Source organism: Lithobates pipiens, unplaced genomic scaffold, assembly GCF_037356315.1.
Source record: "Lithobates pipiens isolate NorthernLeopardFrog02 unplaced genomic scaffold, aLitPip1_a1.2 Scaffold_23, whole genome shotgun sequence".
Lineage (NCBI taxonomy): Eukaryota > Metazoa > Chordata > Amphibia > Anura > Ranidae > Lithobates > Lithobates pipiens.
In genome coordinates, this window is record NW_027507785.1 from 137,865,487 (window position 1) to 137,880,960 (window position 15,474).

The 15,474-nt window shown below is 46.9% G+C and overlaps 1 protein-coding gene across 1 annotated transcript in view; it reads right to left on the bottom strand.

Annotated features, from left to right (window-relative positions):
* SGSM3 (small G protein signaling modulator 3) overlaps positions 1-15,474 on the bottom strand; it is a 732,042-nt gene that overhangs the window by 540,519 nt on the left and 176,049 nt on the right. The window contains 1 exon segment of the mRNA XM_077452424.1: positions 10,612-10,719. Within this exon segment, the coding sequence (XP_077308550.1) occupies positions 10,612-10,719 (108 nt within the window).

Genomic DNA, 15,474 nt, shown 5'->3' on the forward strand with positions numbered 1-15,474 from the left:
ATCCCAGTGCCCCAGCCTGCCAGAACGCTGTCCCCACCCAAGTTTGCTGGGGGTATTCGGACTTATCTGGGGTAAGCGGAGACTGAGGCCCTGCTTTCAGTGACGCGTATGGCGGCCATCCTGACCTCTAAACTCCCCCAGTGCCCAGCTTACCCTCCAGTCTACCTCCAAAACCACTCAGCCAGCTACATCTACCACTTCTTATTAACAGTAATGGCCCAGACGAAAATCAAGCCAGATGCAGCTGGCAAACTTGATAAGTACCTCTGCCATGATAAAGACAACCCGGAGGAGGATGGCAACACCGCGTCGGAGGGGAGATAGGTGGCGGGTACGGATACAGATAGAGTGCTGGAAGCCATCTCTGCACTACAGGCTGCCCTCATGACCAACTCCTGGCAAAGCAAGATGACATGGAGAACAGGCTCCATAGGTGCAACCTTTGTTTTATTGGCCTGCCAGAGGGGACGGAGGGGAAAGACCCTAATACATTCCTGGAACAATTACTTATCACAATGTATGGCAGAAGCGCCTTCTCGGCCACGTTTGTGGTCGAAACAGCGCACCACAAGGCACTCCCCCACGCACATTTATCACTAAATTGTTGAATTGTAAATAGGGATGCACCGAAATTTCGGCCGCCGAAACATATCGTCCGAAAATGCCCTTTTCGACAATTTGCCGAAAGAGAAAAACAGCCGATAATGGAGCCGAAAATGGGGCGGGGCCAGGGCTCCGCCCCCCACCCCTGGTGCGCCCATCATGAAAAGCTATAACATTCCAAATAGTGCAGGAGAACCGCCTCCACCACCTGTTTGATCACAGAGCGGGAACATCACAGCTTTTATTTCAATAGCTGTGTGTTCCCGGCCGTGCGCCGTCACACGCAGCCCCTCCCCCTTGTCCGGGCACTTTGATAGACAGATCACCCGTAGGATTGGACGGATGATCTGTCTATCAAAGTGCCCTGACAAGGGGGAGGGGCTTACGTGACGGCGCGAGGCCGGGAACACACAGCTATTGAACTGAAAGCTGTGATGTTCCCCTGCTGTGATCAAACAGGCGACGGAGGCGACTCTCCTCTTCTCTCTTCTCTTTACAGGTTAGCTGCTATAAGGGGAGACACTGGCTGCTCTCAGGGGAGACACTGGCTGCTCTCAGGGGAGACACTGGCTGCTCTCAGGGGAGACACTGGCTGCTCTCAGGGGAGACACTGGCTGCTCTCAGGGGAGACACTGGCTGCTCTCAGGGGGCACACTGGCTGCTATGAGGGGGCACACTGGCTGCTATGAGGGGGCACACTGGCTGCTATGAGGGGACACACTGGCTGCTATGAGGGGACACACTGGCTGCAACGAGGGGACACACTGGCTGCAACGAGGGGACACACTGGCTGCAACGAGGGGACACACTGGCTGCAACGAGGGGACACACTGGCTGCAACGAGGGACACACTGGCTGCAACGAGGGACACACTGGCTGCAACGAGGGACACACTGGCTGCAACGAGGGACACACTGGCTGCAACGAGGGACACACTGGCTGCAACGAGGGACACACTGGCTGCAACGAGGGACACACTGGCTGCAACGAGGGACACACTGGCTGCAACGGGGGACACACTGGCTGCAACGGGGGACACACTGGCTGCAACGGGGGACACTGGCTGGCTGCATTGTATCAATTGTATCATGTATCATGTGTGCAATTTCTGACCACCTCCTGTACCACGTCCCCAGTCTCTGACCACCTCCTGTACCACGTCCCCAGTCTCTGACCACCTCCTGTACCACGTCCCCAGTCTCTGACCACCTCCTGTACCACGTCCCCAGTCTCTGACCACCTCCTGTACCACGTCCCCAGTCTCTGACCACCTCCTGTACCACGTCCCCAGTCTCTGACCACCTCCTGTACCAGGTCCCCAGTCTCTGACCACCTCCTGTACCACGTCCCCAGTCTCTGACCACCTCCTGTACCACGTCCCCAGTCTCTGACCACCTCCTGTACCACGTCCCCAGTCTCTGACCACCTCCTGTACCACGTCCCCAGTCTCTGACCACCTCCTGTACCACGTCCCCAGTCTCTGACCACCTCCTGTACCACGTCCCCAGTCTCTGACCACCTCCTGTACCACGTCCCCAGTCTCTGACCACCTCCTGTACCACGTCCCCAGTCTCTGACCACCTCCTGTACCACGTCCCCAGTCTCTGACCACCTCCTGTACCACGTCCCCAGTCTCTGACCACCTCCTGTACCACGTCCCCAGTCTCTGACCACCTCCTGTACCACGTCCCCAGTCTCTGACCACCTCCTGTACCACGTCCACAGTCTCTGACCACCACCTGTACCACGTCCCCAGTCTCTGACCACCTCCTGTACCACGTCCCCAGTCTCTGACCACCTCCTGTACCACGTCCCCAGCCTCTGACCACCTCCTGTACCACATCCCCAGTCTCTGACCACCTCCTGTACCATGTCCCCAGCCTCTGACCACCTCCTGTACCACGTCCCCAGTCTCTGACCACCTCCTGTACCATGTCCCCAGCCTCTGACCACCTCCTGTACCATGTCCCCAGCCTCTGACCACCTCCTGTACCATGTCCCCAGCCTCTGACCACCTAGTGTACCATGTCCCCAGTCTCTGACCACCTCCTGTACCATGTCCCCAGTCTCTGACCACCTCCTGTACCATGTCCCCAGTCTCTGACCACCTCCTGTATAAAAATATTTTTTTAAAACAGTCATTTTCGGTATCGGTGCTGTTTCGGTATCGGTTTCAGTTTTCGGCCTAGTGTATTTTTCATTTTCGGTATCGGTTTCGGCACCAAAAAACCCATTCGGTGCATCCCTAATTGTAAAGACTGCAACGCTGCGCATGGCACGGATGAAAGGTAACATACCCATTGGCAACGTCAAGGTAGGCATCTTCCCTGACTTCTCCACTGTAGAACAGAAGCGCAGACAAAATTTCACAGAAGCCAAGAGACCCCTACAGATTAAAAATCTTAAATACTCAATGTTATTTCCCGCATGCCTTTGCGTGGAGGATAATGGCACCATTTTTTTTTAAACCCTGGAGGACACCATCTGCTGGCTAGAGCACTGGGATAATAGGAAAGAGAATGATTAACCCACCATATACAGCAACAAGGGACCACAAGCCTCTTGCCTTCCAACATGGATATTGTCCCATGTATCTCCGGTACTCTACATCCTTTATTGAACCTGCATCTACATATCCCCCTTGAAATGGCAACTCTCTATCTTTCTTGTGCGCATCCATTGCAATGATGACACCATATGATACCAACACACCCAATCACCGCAGTCAATCTACCTTATCCATGTACACGTGCTTCTTCCTTGAATGTTATGGCCAAGATGCATAAACTGCCCAGGCTACAGCCGCATACAACATTAACATTCCCCTTTACATACGGAGAACTACTACTCGGAGACACAAGTCCTGCCATATGCGAGACTGACTCAGTGAAGTTTGGGAACCCTGGACAACCCTGGGAAGTTTGATCCCAGTGAAATATTTCTATACCTGTCTTTATCACTCAGGACTCTGATTCGGGTTTTGTTTATGTCCCTGTTGTATTTGAGTGAGGTGTCGGATCAACCTCACACACTAGTTCAGGTTTTGTTATGGGTATATGCCTACACCAGTTGGGGGTCGGTGTTGGGCCGGGTGGGGGGATAGTTATAATATGAGTACAATGTAACAATTGCGAATGCTACCAATCACAGAATGCAATGTTCAGTATAGTTCTGCATGACTTACTAGCTAGAGAGATTACGGACGTTTGGGGTGATACCGTGGTACTAGATGATCAAACTCATACATAATCTATACCATACTATACCATGACTTCTCTTAAGCTCCTAACATGGAATGTTAGAGGTCTACGAGACAAAATCAAATGTTCAGTTGTTCTATCTTATATTAGGAAGCAGAAGGCAGACATTATAGTCCTCGTTGAGACACACAGACGGCCGCTAACAGCTCGCTCTTAAACACCCATGGATTGGGTGGGCATATCACTCAACCTATACAACACACGCAAGGGGTGTCCTTGTTCATAGCGAAGTCCCTGCATTTCGAGTTGTGTGATCTGAGCTATGACCCAAAGGGTCGCTATGTTTTCCTACGTGTTAAGATATATGGTGAACAGTTTTTGCTACTGGCTTATGTACCACCCCCACTTAGCTTGACAGTCTTGACAGAAGGACTCGACTTCATTGCCCAGTATCCGACAGTCCCAGCCATCCGGTTGGGAGACTTCAACGCTACCCTAAACCCTAGCCTTGACAGAGCACCACAGCCTCCCTCGACTTCAAGGCCATATATACATATACTAGGTTTTCCAGACTGATCTCAAACTTCAATCTGGCTGATTCATGGAGGACTAAACACCCAACCACCAGGGCATATTCATATTTCTCCTCCACCCACAACACAATGTCCCATATAGACTTTATCCTACGATACTGGTACCTAGACTACTAGAAGCAGCCTTCTGCCCCAGACTGTTGTCGGACCATAGTCCATATTGGATCACATTGACTATCCCATTAACTAAACCACCCAGGACATGGAGACTCCATCCTTTTTGGCTCTCATTGTTCCCGGATGATGGCCAGATAGACGATGAATGTAAAAGATACTTTCAGGTAAACACTCACTCGGCCTCATTTGCGAACATATGGGACTCATTCAAATTACATGCGAGGGCCACTCTGACATCCCAAATGAATAAACTAAAATCAGCCGCAGCGGAGAAGACAGACATGGTACTGGAGGAACTCACTTGCGGGACATCAGTACGAGGCTGACCCCTCTGACAAGGCCTCCCACCTAAATTACAATCCAGGGTGGCTAATCAGTTGCAATATGAGATGTCTAGAAGAAAACTTTTTCTCTAGGCAAAAACTTTTTGAAAAAGAGAGCGGGAAAACTATTGGCGTACATAGCTCATAGTGAGGACAGACCCCCAGTAATGATTTCCCTGCGAAACCCATCAGGTGAGATGACAACTGACCCTGTAACTATAACAGCAATGTTCCACAGGTTCTTTAGCTCCCTATACACCACCACTATATCCAATGACTCAACACCCATTGATCGCTTCTTAGAAGAATTCACGATTCCACAGCTGACCACAAATCAGATAGAAACGCTAGAGGCACCACTAACGACTGAGGAGATAAATCTAGCAAAGCTAGCAATTGCTGAGGCTAAGTCACCAGGATCTGATGGGCTACCCATAGAATTCTATTCACAATATAGTGAGACTCTCATACCTCATCTACTTGCCCTTTACACCCATCTATTTTCGACTTTTACTCTACTAGCATCCATGAGGGAAGCAATCATAGTACTCATTCCAAAACTAGGCAAGCATCTGGGTCTCCCCGAATCCTATAGACCATTCTCCCTGCTCCAGGTGGACATCAAAATCCTAGCGTTACACCTTAATCAGGTTATCCTAACCTTAGTACATGAAGACCAAGCTGGCTTCATGCCTGGTAGGAACACCTCATTTAATCTTAGAAAATTTTTCATAAATATGTAAGCCCGCCATGAACAAGTTGGAGAGAGGGTTGCGGCAACGCTTGATACGGATAAGGCGTTTGATTCTGTAGAGTGGAACTACCTGTGGAAATGTCTGGCACAATACGGCTTCGGCCCTAAATTGCTCAGGTGGATCAGTTTACTATACCAGGCCCCAGTGGCCAGGGTGGCAGTCGGACACCTTTGAACTTTCCAGAGGCACCAGGGCTGCCCTCTATCCCCCCTACTGTATGCCTTAGCCACGGAACCCCTAGCAATATCCATCAGATGTAACCCACTAGTACAAGGCCTACGCGTGGGCGACCTAGAAGAATAAATAAGCATGTATGCAGTTGACACATTACTATATCTAGCAGATTCAGGCCCCTCCCTAGCTGAAGCCTTACAAACAATTTTTCGGGGCTCAAAATTAATTGGGAGAAGTCACAAATTCTTCCACTCGATTTTAATCCCCTGACGGAACTACAGACCAGATTGCCCCTACAGCGCGTAGATGGTGTCAAATACTTGGGTGTGAGTGTTACTAGGTCCCTGATTGATTACGTCTCTCTCAACGTGGAACCATTGTTTGCCCTGATCAAATCCAAAACAATAAATATGGGAACGTCTCCCTCTCGGGATACTGGGCCATATCAACCTTATTAAAATGATACTCCTCCCTAAAATTGTATATATCTTATGGCACACCCCTGTGTATCTCCCTCTGAAATATTTCAAAACCATGGATGCAATCCTCAAACCCTTTGTCTGGGGGAAGAATAGACATAAATTAGCATGGTGAGTACTTAAAAACCCCACTGACCTGGCCGGTACGGCCCTACCAGACTTCGCTTCATACTACTTAGCATCCCAATTATTCCATATAGATAAGACAGACAGAAAGAATTACCTTGCTGCTATGCCCCACCTGGGCCCAATTGACAAATGACCCCATATGCGCTATAGCAGCTGGCGCTGAAGGTACTACTAAAGCAGAGGAACACAATTCCCTATTAAGCCACGATAGGAAGATATGGAGACTAGTCTCCATCAAACTAGACATTCCTACACATAACGACTATTTTCCCATTTGGCATAAGAAGACACTACAGGAATTCTTGACTATACCAGACTCGGAAACATGGTGCAGAAGTGGAATCTTCTACCTATCACACTTACTTACTGCCGGGATATTAAAGACATTTGATACACTAAAAATAGAATCTTCACTCTCAAATTGAATGTTTTTCCGATTTTTACAGGTCCGATATGCAATTCGCTCCCAGTTTCCATAATCATTACCTAACCCCCCTTGTAATCCTATAATGGACATAGTCAATAGTGTAGATCCCCAGAAATTAATATCAATATTCTAGAATATGCTTCATACTCCCTCATTCACTAAAATAGCTTACAATATAAAATTAAGATGGGAGGGAGACCTAGGAATCCTGGAAGACAAGGAATGGAGTGAAGCATTGGACGCATTTAAAGCTGTCTCACCCAAGCTATCCGACAGACTGACCCAAACATACATCCTACACCACGCATACCTCACGCCTATAAGAATAGCAAAATTCACCCAGGGACAACCCTCCACATGTCTATTATGTAGTCCAGAAACAGGCACATTCTACCACCTACTGTGGTCCTGCCCTTACAAACAGGGCTTCTGGAAACAAGTGGTTGATTTTCTTCATGACAATATGGGATCTCCGCTGACCCTAGACCCCAAACCATGCCTACTGGGTATTTTCCCAGATGCTAACGCTGACAAATACACCAAAAATGTTATGCAGGAGACCCCATTTTCTGCCCAAAAAACTATTGCTAAACTCTGGATGAGACAAGTTCCCCCTAGATTACGACTGGAAAACTGATATTAATAGCACATTGCACTATAAAAAAAATGTGTCTACATTAATAGAGGGTGCTCTGCAAAATATAACAAGGTCTGGGACCGTTGGCTGAACACAATTGACATGTGTGTAATGCCGCAGAGATCATCTCCTTTATCGTACCACCCTACTGGACCTACACCGTACGGCTCGTTCTCTTCAAATCTGTACAATAGCAAATGACATATTGATACCCCAAAAGATCTAAGGTATTGCTACATTGTAACAGTCTTTATAATTGACCAGAGACGTCTGGCTGTCTCCTACTTGAGTAATATGTATAATAATCGTGCTGAACAAAAGATATAATGTTTGTGCATTGGAAAATTGTACTATTTTTGGAGAATTAAAAACGTTTAAAAAAAAAAAAACACAACAGGCCCATGTCCACGGGATCGGGCCGAACAGTTTTTGTGTACTAAACATTCCCACGTTCCCGGACAGAGCTTGTAATGCCCTCAATGCTTGCATTTCAGAGGACAAAGTCCTCCAGGCAATTGAACCTCTAAAAGCTTTCCAAGGCTGCAGGCCCTGATGGGTTCTGAGGTTTATATTACAAGACTTTCTCTGCCCTTTTGGTACCTCATTTAGCCAACTATTTTAGCGCCTTGAAACACGATGCCCTCTCCAGATGCTCTTAGGGCTTATATATCAATGATCTCTAAAATGCCAGAGGACGCATGTGAACCTACGGCCTTCCGCCCAATATCCCTTTTGAACAACGAGTTGAAGATTTTGGAGAAGATCCTGAGCACCCGCATCAATAAATGTATGTACCATCTGGTACATAGGGACCAGGGGGGCTTTGTCCTGGGAAGGAAGGCAGAGGATGTTCGTAAAGTTGTTCACCTCATTCATCTTACACCACCTGAAAAATCCCTGGTTTTTACATAGTTACATAGTTAGCAAGGTTGAATAAAGACACCAGTCCATCCAGTTCAACCTGAGCGAATGTCTACAATTGTCCCTATCCCTGCACATTGCACACTCACATAGGTGCCTACCCTCAAGGAGCCCACAATCCAAGGTCCCCATTCATATACTAGGGTCAATTTTGGACAGAAGCCAATTAACCTACCTGCATGTCTTTGGAGTGTGGGAGGAAACTGGAGTACCCGGAGCAAACCCATGCAGGCACAGGGAGAACATGCAAACTCCAGGCAGGTAGTGTCGTGGTTGGGATTCGAACCAGCAACCCTACTTCTAGGTGAGAGTGCTAACCACTACACCACTGTGCCGCCGTTTTCTTCTCTTTGGATATCTTTTGACTCCTTGTCCTGGGAACACCTTCAATACTCCACACCTACAGCCTCAATCAAATATGCTAGGTATTACTTTGCATCTTTTTCGCTCTATAGGGAAACGAGACAAGGTTGTCCCCTGTCCCCATCTTTTCTTTTAGCACTATAACCCCATAGCGATCACACTTTGTGTGAACCAAATTGTCCCCTACATCTCCTGACAGACACTTCCTCCATATCAATTTGGATAAATCCGTGGCATTAAACTCTGGGTATGGAGCTTGTCACTGGCTTGCAGTCTTATTTTCCCTTTCGCTGGGGGTCTTCTCCATTGACTATCTTGCAATTCGACTGACCCCCTACCTCATTGTTTCTCAACTCCAGTCCTCAAGGCGCCCCAACAGGTCATGTTGTGATGGTTTCCCTCAGATCGATATAGGGGGAAAGAGTGGGGACGTCACACATTTGCCATGACAATGCGTTTCAAAGGCATGGCCTCCATTTCTCAGGCCATGTCCACTAACTTGCTAGCAACTCGCCAATTTATAGGAGCAGAGAGACGCGCTCATGGGGACACCTTCCCTGTCTCAGATCTTGAGGGGACACAGGGGTAGGGAAGGCAAAAAATACTTATAGGCATTGGTTACACCGGTGGGACTATAGCAACTTAATAAATCCCTCCTCTTCAGAGAAGCCTATCCTACCCACACCTAACAACTGTATTTTAATTTCCTCATCTGATCATCCCCCAGAACTATTACCATTGTTCCAGCAAGCCCTCTGATCCCTCCTGTATTGAATTGTATTGTAACTCTACGGTTTGCCCCCATATAAAGTGTTACACAAACTGTTGGCACGATATAAATCCTGTATAAGAATAAAGTATTTTTGGTCTTTCCTACCCCTGTGTCCCCTCAAGATCTGAGACGGGGAGTGCATCACCATGAGCACGTCTCTCCTCCCCTATAAACTGGAGTGTTAGTAGTGAGTTAGTGGTCATGACCTGAGGAAGGAGGTCTTACCTTCAAAAACGCATTGTCATGGCAACTGTGTGACGTCCCCACTCTCTTCCCCCCTGTATCCTGCTCTTGTGGGTTTGTGTGTCCTCAGTGCTGGCTGGACTGGAAGCAAGTGCAGTGGTATCTGCACATCGAGCATGGTGGTGGATAGCCTTGGATGTGCTTCTGGGATCTGAGCAGATAGGTTGGGCATCCACGGCTTCCCCTTCCCCTGTTTGGCTGTTGATTATGGGAGTCCTTGTGCTGCGAGTTTGACCATTGTGGAGTTTTTAACTTTACCATATTAAAGCCAAGTTACACTGGGGAGGCTCTTTTGTGGCTTGTGCTGTTGATGGAATACTTGGACGTATGGTACCGATTTATTGCATGATGCTAGTGGAATGCTGGGACTTGAAGTTCCTTGTGCTTTGTGTGCTGGTATTGTAATGCTGAATCCTGTAGTTCTATACTTGAATTTGTACTGCTAGTGGAATGTTGTGACTTGTAGTGTGCAGAGCCCCGTAAATATGTTACCAAGTTCATTTTTTGGGATACCCAGTGGTGCCCCTAGACCCCTGTATTTTGAACCAACGGATATCTTCTGGTGTGGGAGTATATGGCTACACCCCGTCACCACACTAGACAAAGGACTGTTTAGGATTTAACAGATACTTAACCCTACATCATGCATCTTCTTTCATTTCTGTCCCTCCCACCCTACTATGAACTGAACACTCTTAATGCAAATTAATGCAAACTGTGCTCCTTGTGCCTAAAAACTCAGTATGCTTTCTCTCTGCACAGGTTTATCACACCAGTACTGACACAATGAAATACATTAAAACATTAAAGACAAGTATAGAAGTGAAGAAGAGCGACAGAAAAGGACAACATTTTCTGATAGCATTCATTAGTACCTGTTTAGCTGCTAGAGTCTCATCATTGGAGTTGTTCCGTACAATGTCTCTGTAAGTTATCTCTGAATTCCTTTTCTTCTGCAGTGCACCCGAGAGTCGCATCCAAAGCTTATATAAAAAGTAAAAAAAAAGTATTTTTTCCCTACTAAAATTGCCACTGCATTTTAAAGTTACAATACATTTTTTTACGGTCCCTGGGAAAAATAAAAATGAAGTCCCTTACTGAGTTAATGCTCTGATCTGTACAAGTTCTCTATTGGGCTAAATAGGATCTACAGTGGGTATAGAAAATCACTCCCCTTTAAAATAGTCTCATTGTGTTCCTGTGCAGCCTGAAATCAAGACAGACACAGCTTTTGTTGTATTTTCAGCTATATTTACTAAATTCAAAAACAGAATCACCTAGTTGGAGAAAGGATCACCCACTTGTGTCAGTATTTGGTTAAATCACTTTTTGCTTCAAATTACAGCCTTTAGTCTGTTGGGATATGCCTCTACTAACTTTGCACATCTAGATTTGCAATATTCGCCCACTTTTTGCAGAACTGTTCAAGTTCAGTTAAATTTGATGGAGACCACTTGTGGACTGCAGTCTTCAAGTCATTCCACAGATTTTCAATGTGGTTTAACCACTTGACCACTGGGCACTTAAACACCCTTAATAACCAGACCAATTTTCAGCTTTCGGTGCTCTCACATTTTGAACGACAATTACTCAGTCATGCAACACTGGACCTATATGAAATTTTGTCCTTTTTTCCACACAAATGGAGCTTTCTTTTGGTGGTATTTAATCACCGCTGGGTTTTTTATTTTTTGTGCTATAAAAGAAAAAATACAGAAAATTCTGTAAAAAAATTAATTTTTCTTTGTTTCTGTTATAAAATTGAGCAGATTAGTAATTTTTTCTTCATAAATTTTGGCCAAAATTTATACTACTACATATCTTTGGTAAAAATAAGTACAAATTGGTGGATATTATTTGGTCTTTGTGAAAGTTAGAGAGTCCACAAGCTATGGTGCCAATATCTGAAAATTGATCACACCTGAAGTACTGATGGCCTATTTCAATTCTTGAGACCCTAACATGCCAGAAAAGTACAAATACCCCCCAAATGACCCCTTTTTGGAAAGAAGACATTCCAAGGTATTTAGTAAGAGGCATGATGAGTTTTTTTAAGTTTTCATTTTTTCCCACAATTCTTTGCAAAATCAAGATTTTTTTTACTTTTTTTTTTTCACAAAATTGTCATATTATCAGTTTATTTCTCACACAGCATATGCATACCAAAAATTACACCCCAAAACACATTCTGCTATTACTCCCGAGTACGGCGATACCACATGTGTGAGACTTTTACACAGTGTGGCCACATACAGAGGCCCAACATGCAGGGAGCGCCATCAGGCGTTCTGGAGCACCCAGGACAATTCTGACATTTCTCTCCTACATGTAAAATTCATAATTTATTTGCTAGAAAATTACATAGAATCCCAAAACATTATATACCGTATATACTCGAGTATAAGCCGAGATTTTCAGCCTCTTTTTTGAGGCTGAAAGTGCCCCCCTCGGCTTATACTCGAGTCATCGCTGTCTGCCCGCTCGATCAGCGTGTCGAGCAGACAGACAGCGGCCATTCTATAATTCAAAAGCCGCGCCTCCGGCTCCGCCTTCGCCTGTGATAGGCGGAACACTGAATTTCCCAGCAGCCTGTGTTCCGCCTATCACGGACATCGTATCATCCTCGTACTACGGACGAGGATGATACGATGTCCGTGATAGGCGGAACACAGGCTGCTGGGAAATTCAGTGTTCCGCCTATCACAGGCGAAGGCGGAGGCTTTTGAATTTTACAATGGCCGCCGAGGCGCCGACGAAGAGGGCACGGGACGGAGGCAAGGCAAGGCAAGGCAAGGCACGGGACGGGACGGAGGCAAGGCAAGGCACGACACGGGACGGAGGCAAGGCACGGCGGCAAGGCACGGCACGGGACGGAGGCAAGGAGGCAAGGCACGGGACGGAGGCTCGGGACAAAGGCTCGGGACACAGGTAGGCTGGACACACACACACACACACACACACAGGGATGGATGGAGACACACACACACAGGGATGGATGGATGGAGACACACACACACAGGGATGGATGGATGGATGGATGGAGACACACACACACAGGGATGGATGGATGGATGGACACACACACACACACAGGGATGGATGGACGGACACACAGGGATGGACGGACGGACACACAGGGATGGACGGACACACAGGGATGGACGGACACACACACAGGGATGGACAGGCATGTCTCACCCTCGGCTTATACACGAGTCAATAAGTTTGCCAGTTTTTTTGGGGGTAAATTGGGGGCCTCGGCTTATATTCGGGTCGGCCTATACTCGAGTATATACGGTATGTTTTTTTAGCAAACACCCTGGAGAATACAATGGTGATCGTTGCAACTTTTTAACTCGCATGGTATTTGCGCAGCAATTATTCGAATGCTTTTTTTTGGAAAAAAAAAAAACACAGTAAAGTTAGCCCAATTTTTGCATAATGTGAAAGATGAAGTTACACCGAGTAAATAGATACCTAACATGTCACTCTTCAAAATTGCACAGGCTCGTGGAATGGCGCCAAACGTCGCTACTTAAAAATCCCCATAGGCGACGATTTAATTTTTTTTTACTGGTTATATGTTTTGAGTTACAGAGGAGGTCTAAGGCTAGAATTATAGCTCTCGCTATTACAAGGAATGCAAACAACCCTTGTAATAGGAATATGGCATGACAGGTCCTCTTCACAGTGAGATATGGGGTCAATAAGACCCCGCATCTCACCTCTAAGCTGGGAAGCCTGAAAAAAATAAAAAAGATTCTGGATTTGATCGTATTGGCGAGTCGGTAGAAGTACCGGAGGGCGGCGGGAGGGGGGGGTGTCTATGGCTGGGTATTGCAGGGTATCACCGACTATGGCTGGGTATCTCAGAGTATGGCGTTGCAGAGTATTGCGTTGCAGAGCATTGCAGGATATTGGAGGGTGTTGTAGAGCATTGCAGAGCGTTGCACGGTATTGGCGGGTGTTACAGAGCATTGCAGAGTGTTGCAGGGTATTGGTGGGTGTTGCAGGGTATTGGTGGGTGTTGCAGAGCATTGCAGAGTGTTGCAGAGCATTGCAGAGTGTTGCACGGTATTGGCGGGTGTTGCAGAGCATTGCAGAGTGTTGCAGGGTATTGGTGGGTGTTGCAGAGCATTGCAGAGTGTTGCAGGGTATTGGCGGGTGTTGCAGAGTGTTGCAGGGTATTGCAGAGTGTTGCAGGGTATTGCAGGGTATTGCAGGGTATTGCAGAGTAATGCAGGATATTGCAGAGTATTGCAGAGTAATGCAGGGTATTGCAGGGTATTGCAGAGTATTGGCAGGGAATTCAGGGGTTAATTTTCGGTGAGCAGCGATGTGGGCACTGCAGATGCAGCCCACATCGCTGCTGACACCGATCTCTTCCCCCCTCCGCTGTTCCGATCGGTACAGAGAGGGGGAGGGAGGAACCGGCGTCATAACATGACGCCGGTTTGTTTACAAGTGATCACTCCGTCATTTGACGGAGCGATCACGTGGTAAACGGCCGCTATGAGCGTGATCCGTGACGCGCCGGGTCCACGGATGCCCTCGAGTGCACTCCCCAGGGGGCGCGCGAGAGCGAAATTCTGGGAGGACGTCATATGACGGCCTCCCAGAGTTAAGAAACCGCCCTGTAGCCGTCATTCGGCTATAGGGCGGTTGTTAAGTGGTTAAGTGTGGGCTCTGACTAAGCCATGCAAGGGCATTCACCTTTTTCTCCTTCAATCACTGAGTGATAATTTTTGCTGTGTGCTTATGAAAACTTTCTAGCACAGGGCAACAGATTTTCCTCAATGATTAGATGGTATTTTGCCCCATCCACTTTTCCTTCTATACTGACAAGTGCTTCAGTCTCTTCTGCAGAGAAACCCCCGCCTAACAGGATATTACCACCCCAAATGCTTTACTGTAGGCATGGCGTTTTTTGGGTGGTGAGTAGTACTGGATTCCCGCCAGACATATAGTTTGATGTTGAGACCAAATAATTCAATTTTAGTCCCATCTGACCAGAACACCTTTTTCCATGTGGCCTCAGGATCTTCATGGTGTGTTTTGGCAAAGCTCAGTGGTGACTGCCTGTGGCCTTTCTTGAGTGGCGTTTTTCTTGCAACCCTCCCATGCAAGCCACATTTGTGGATTTGCGATATTGTCACATGCACACAATGACCACTGTCAAATTCCTGCAACTGCTTCATAGGTGCTGTAGGCCTCTTGGTAGCCTCTGACAGTTTCCTCCTGGCTCTTTCATCCCATTTGAAGTGGCATCCTGATCCAGGTAGGGTCTGTGTTGTACCAATGCACTGTGCTTCTATGCATTGATAAAGCCTTGGAATTTCTTTTTTGTATCCATCTTCTGACTTGTGCCTGTCCATGACTTTATCCCGGAGATCTTTTCACAGTGCCTTGCCACCCATAGTTGATGGTTTGCTTCAGTTCCACTACCAGGGACTGGAATGCTCTTTTCATGTTGAGCTAATCAAAATGACCACAGCTGTTCAGTTGAAATTCAAATGACATTCTGTACCATTGCGAAGGCGATTAGCTACACCTGAGTGAGTTTACAAGCCATTTTTAGGTGGGCTCAGTGATTATTTTTTTTAATTTAATTTATTTTTTTTCTGACATGTTGGTGTTATATCTTTCACTTGGATGTTAAAAGTTGCAAATAATACAGATGGATAAAACAAAAACAGTGTCTGTCTTCATTTCAGGCTGCAAAGCAATAAAATGTGAGT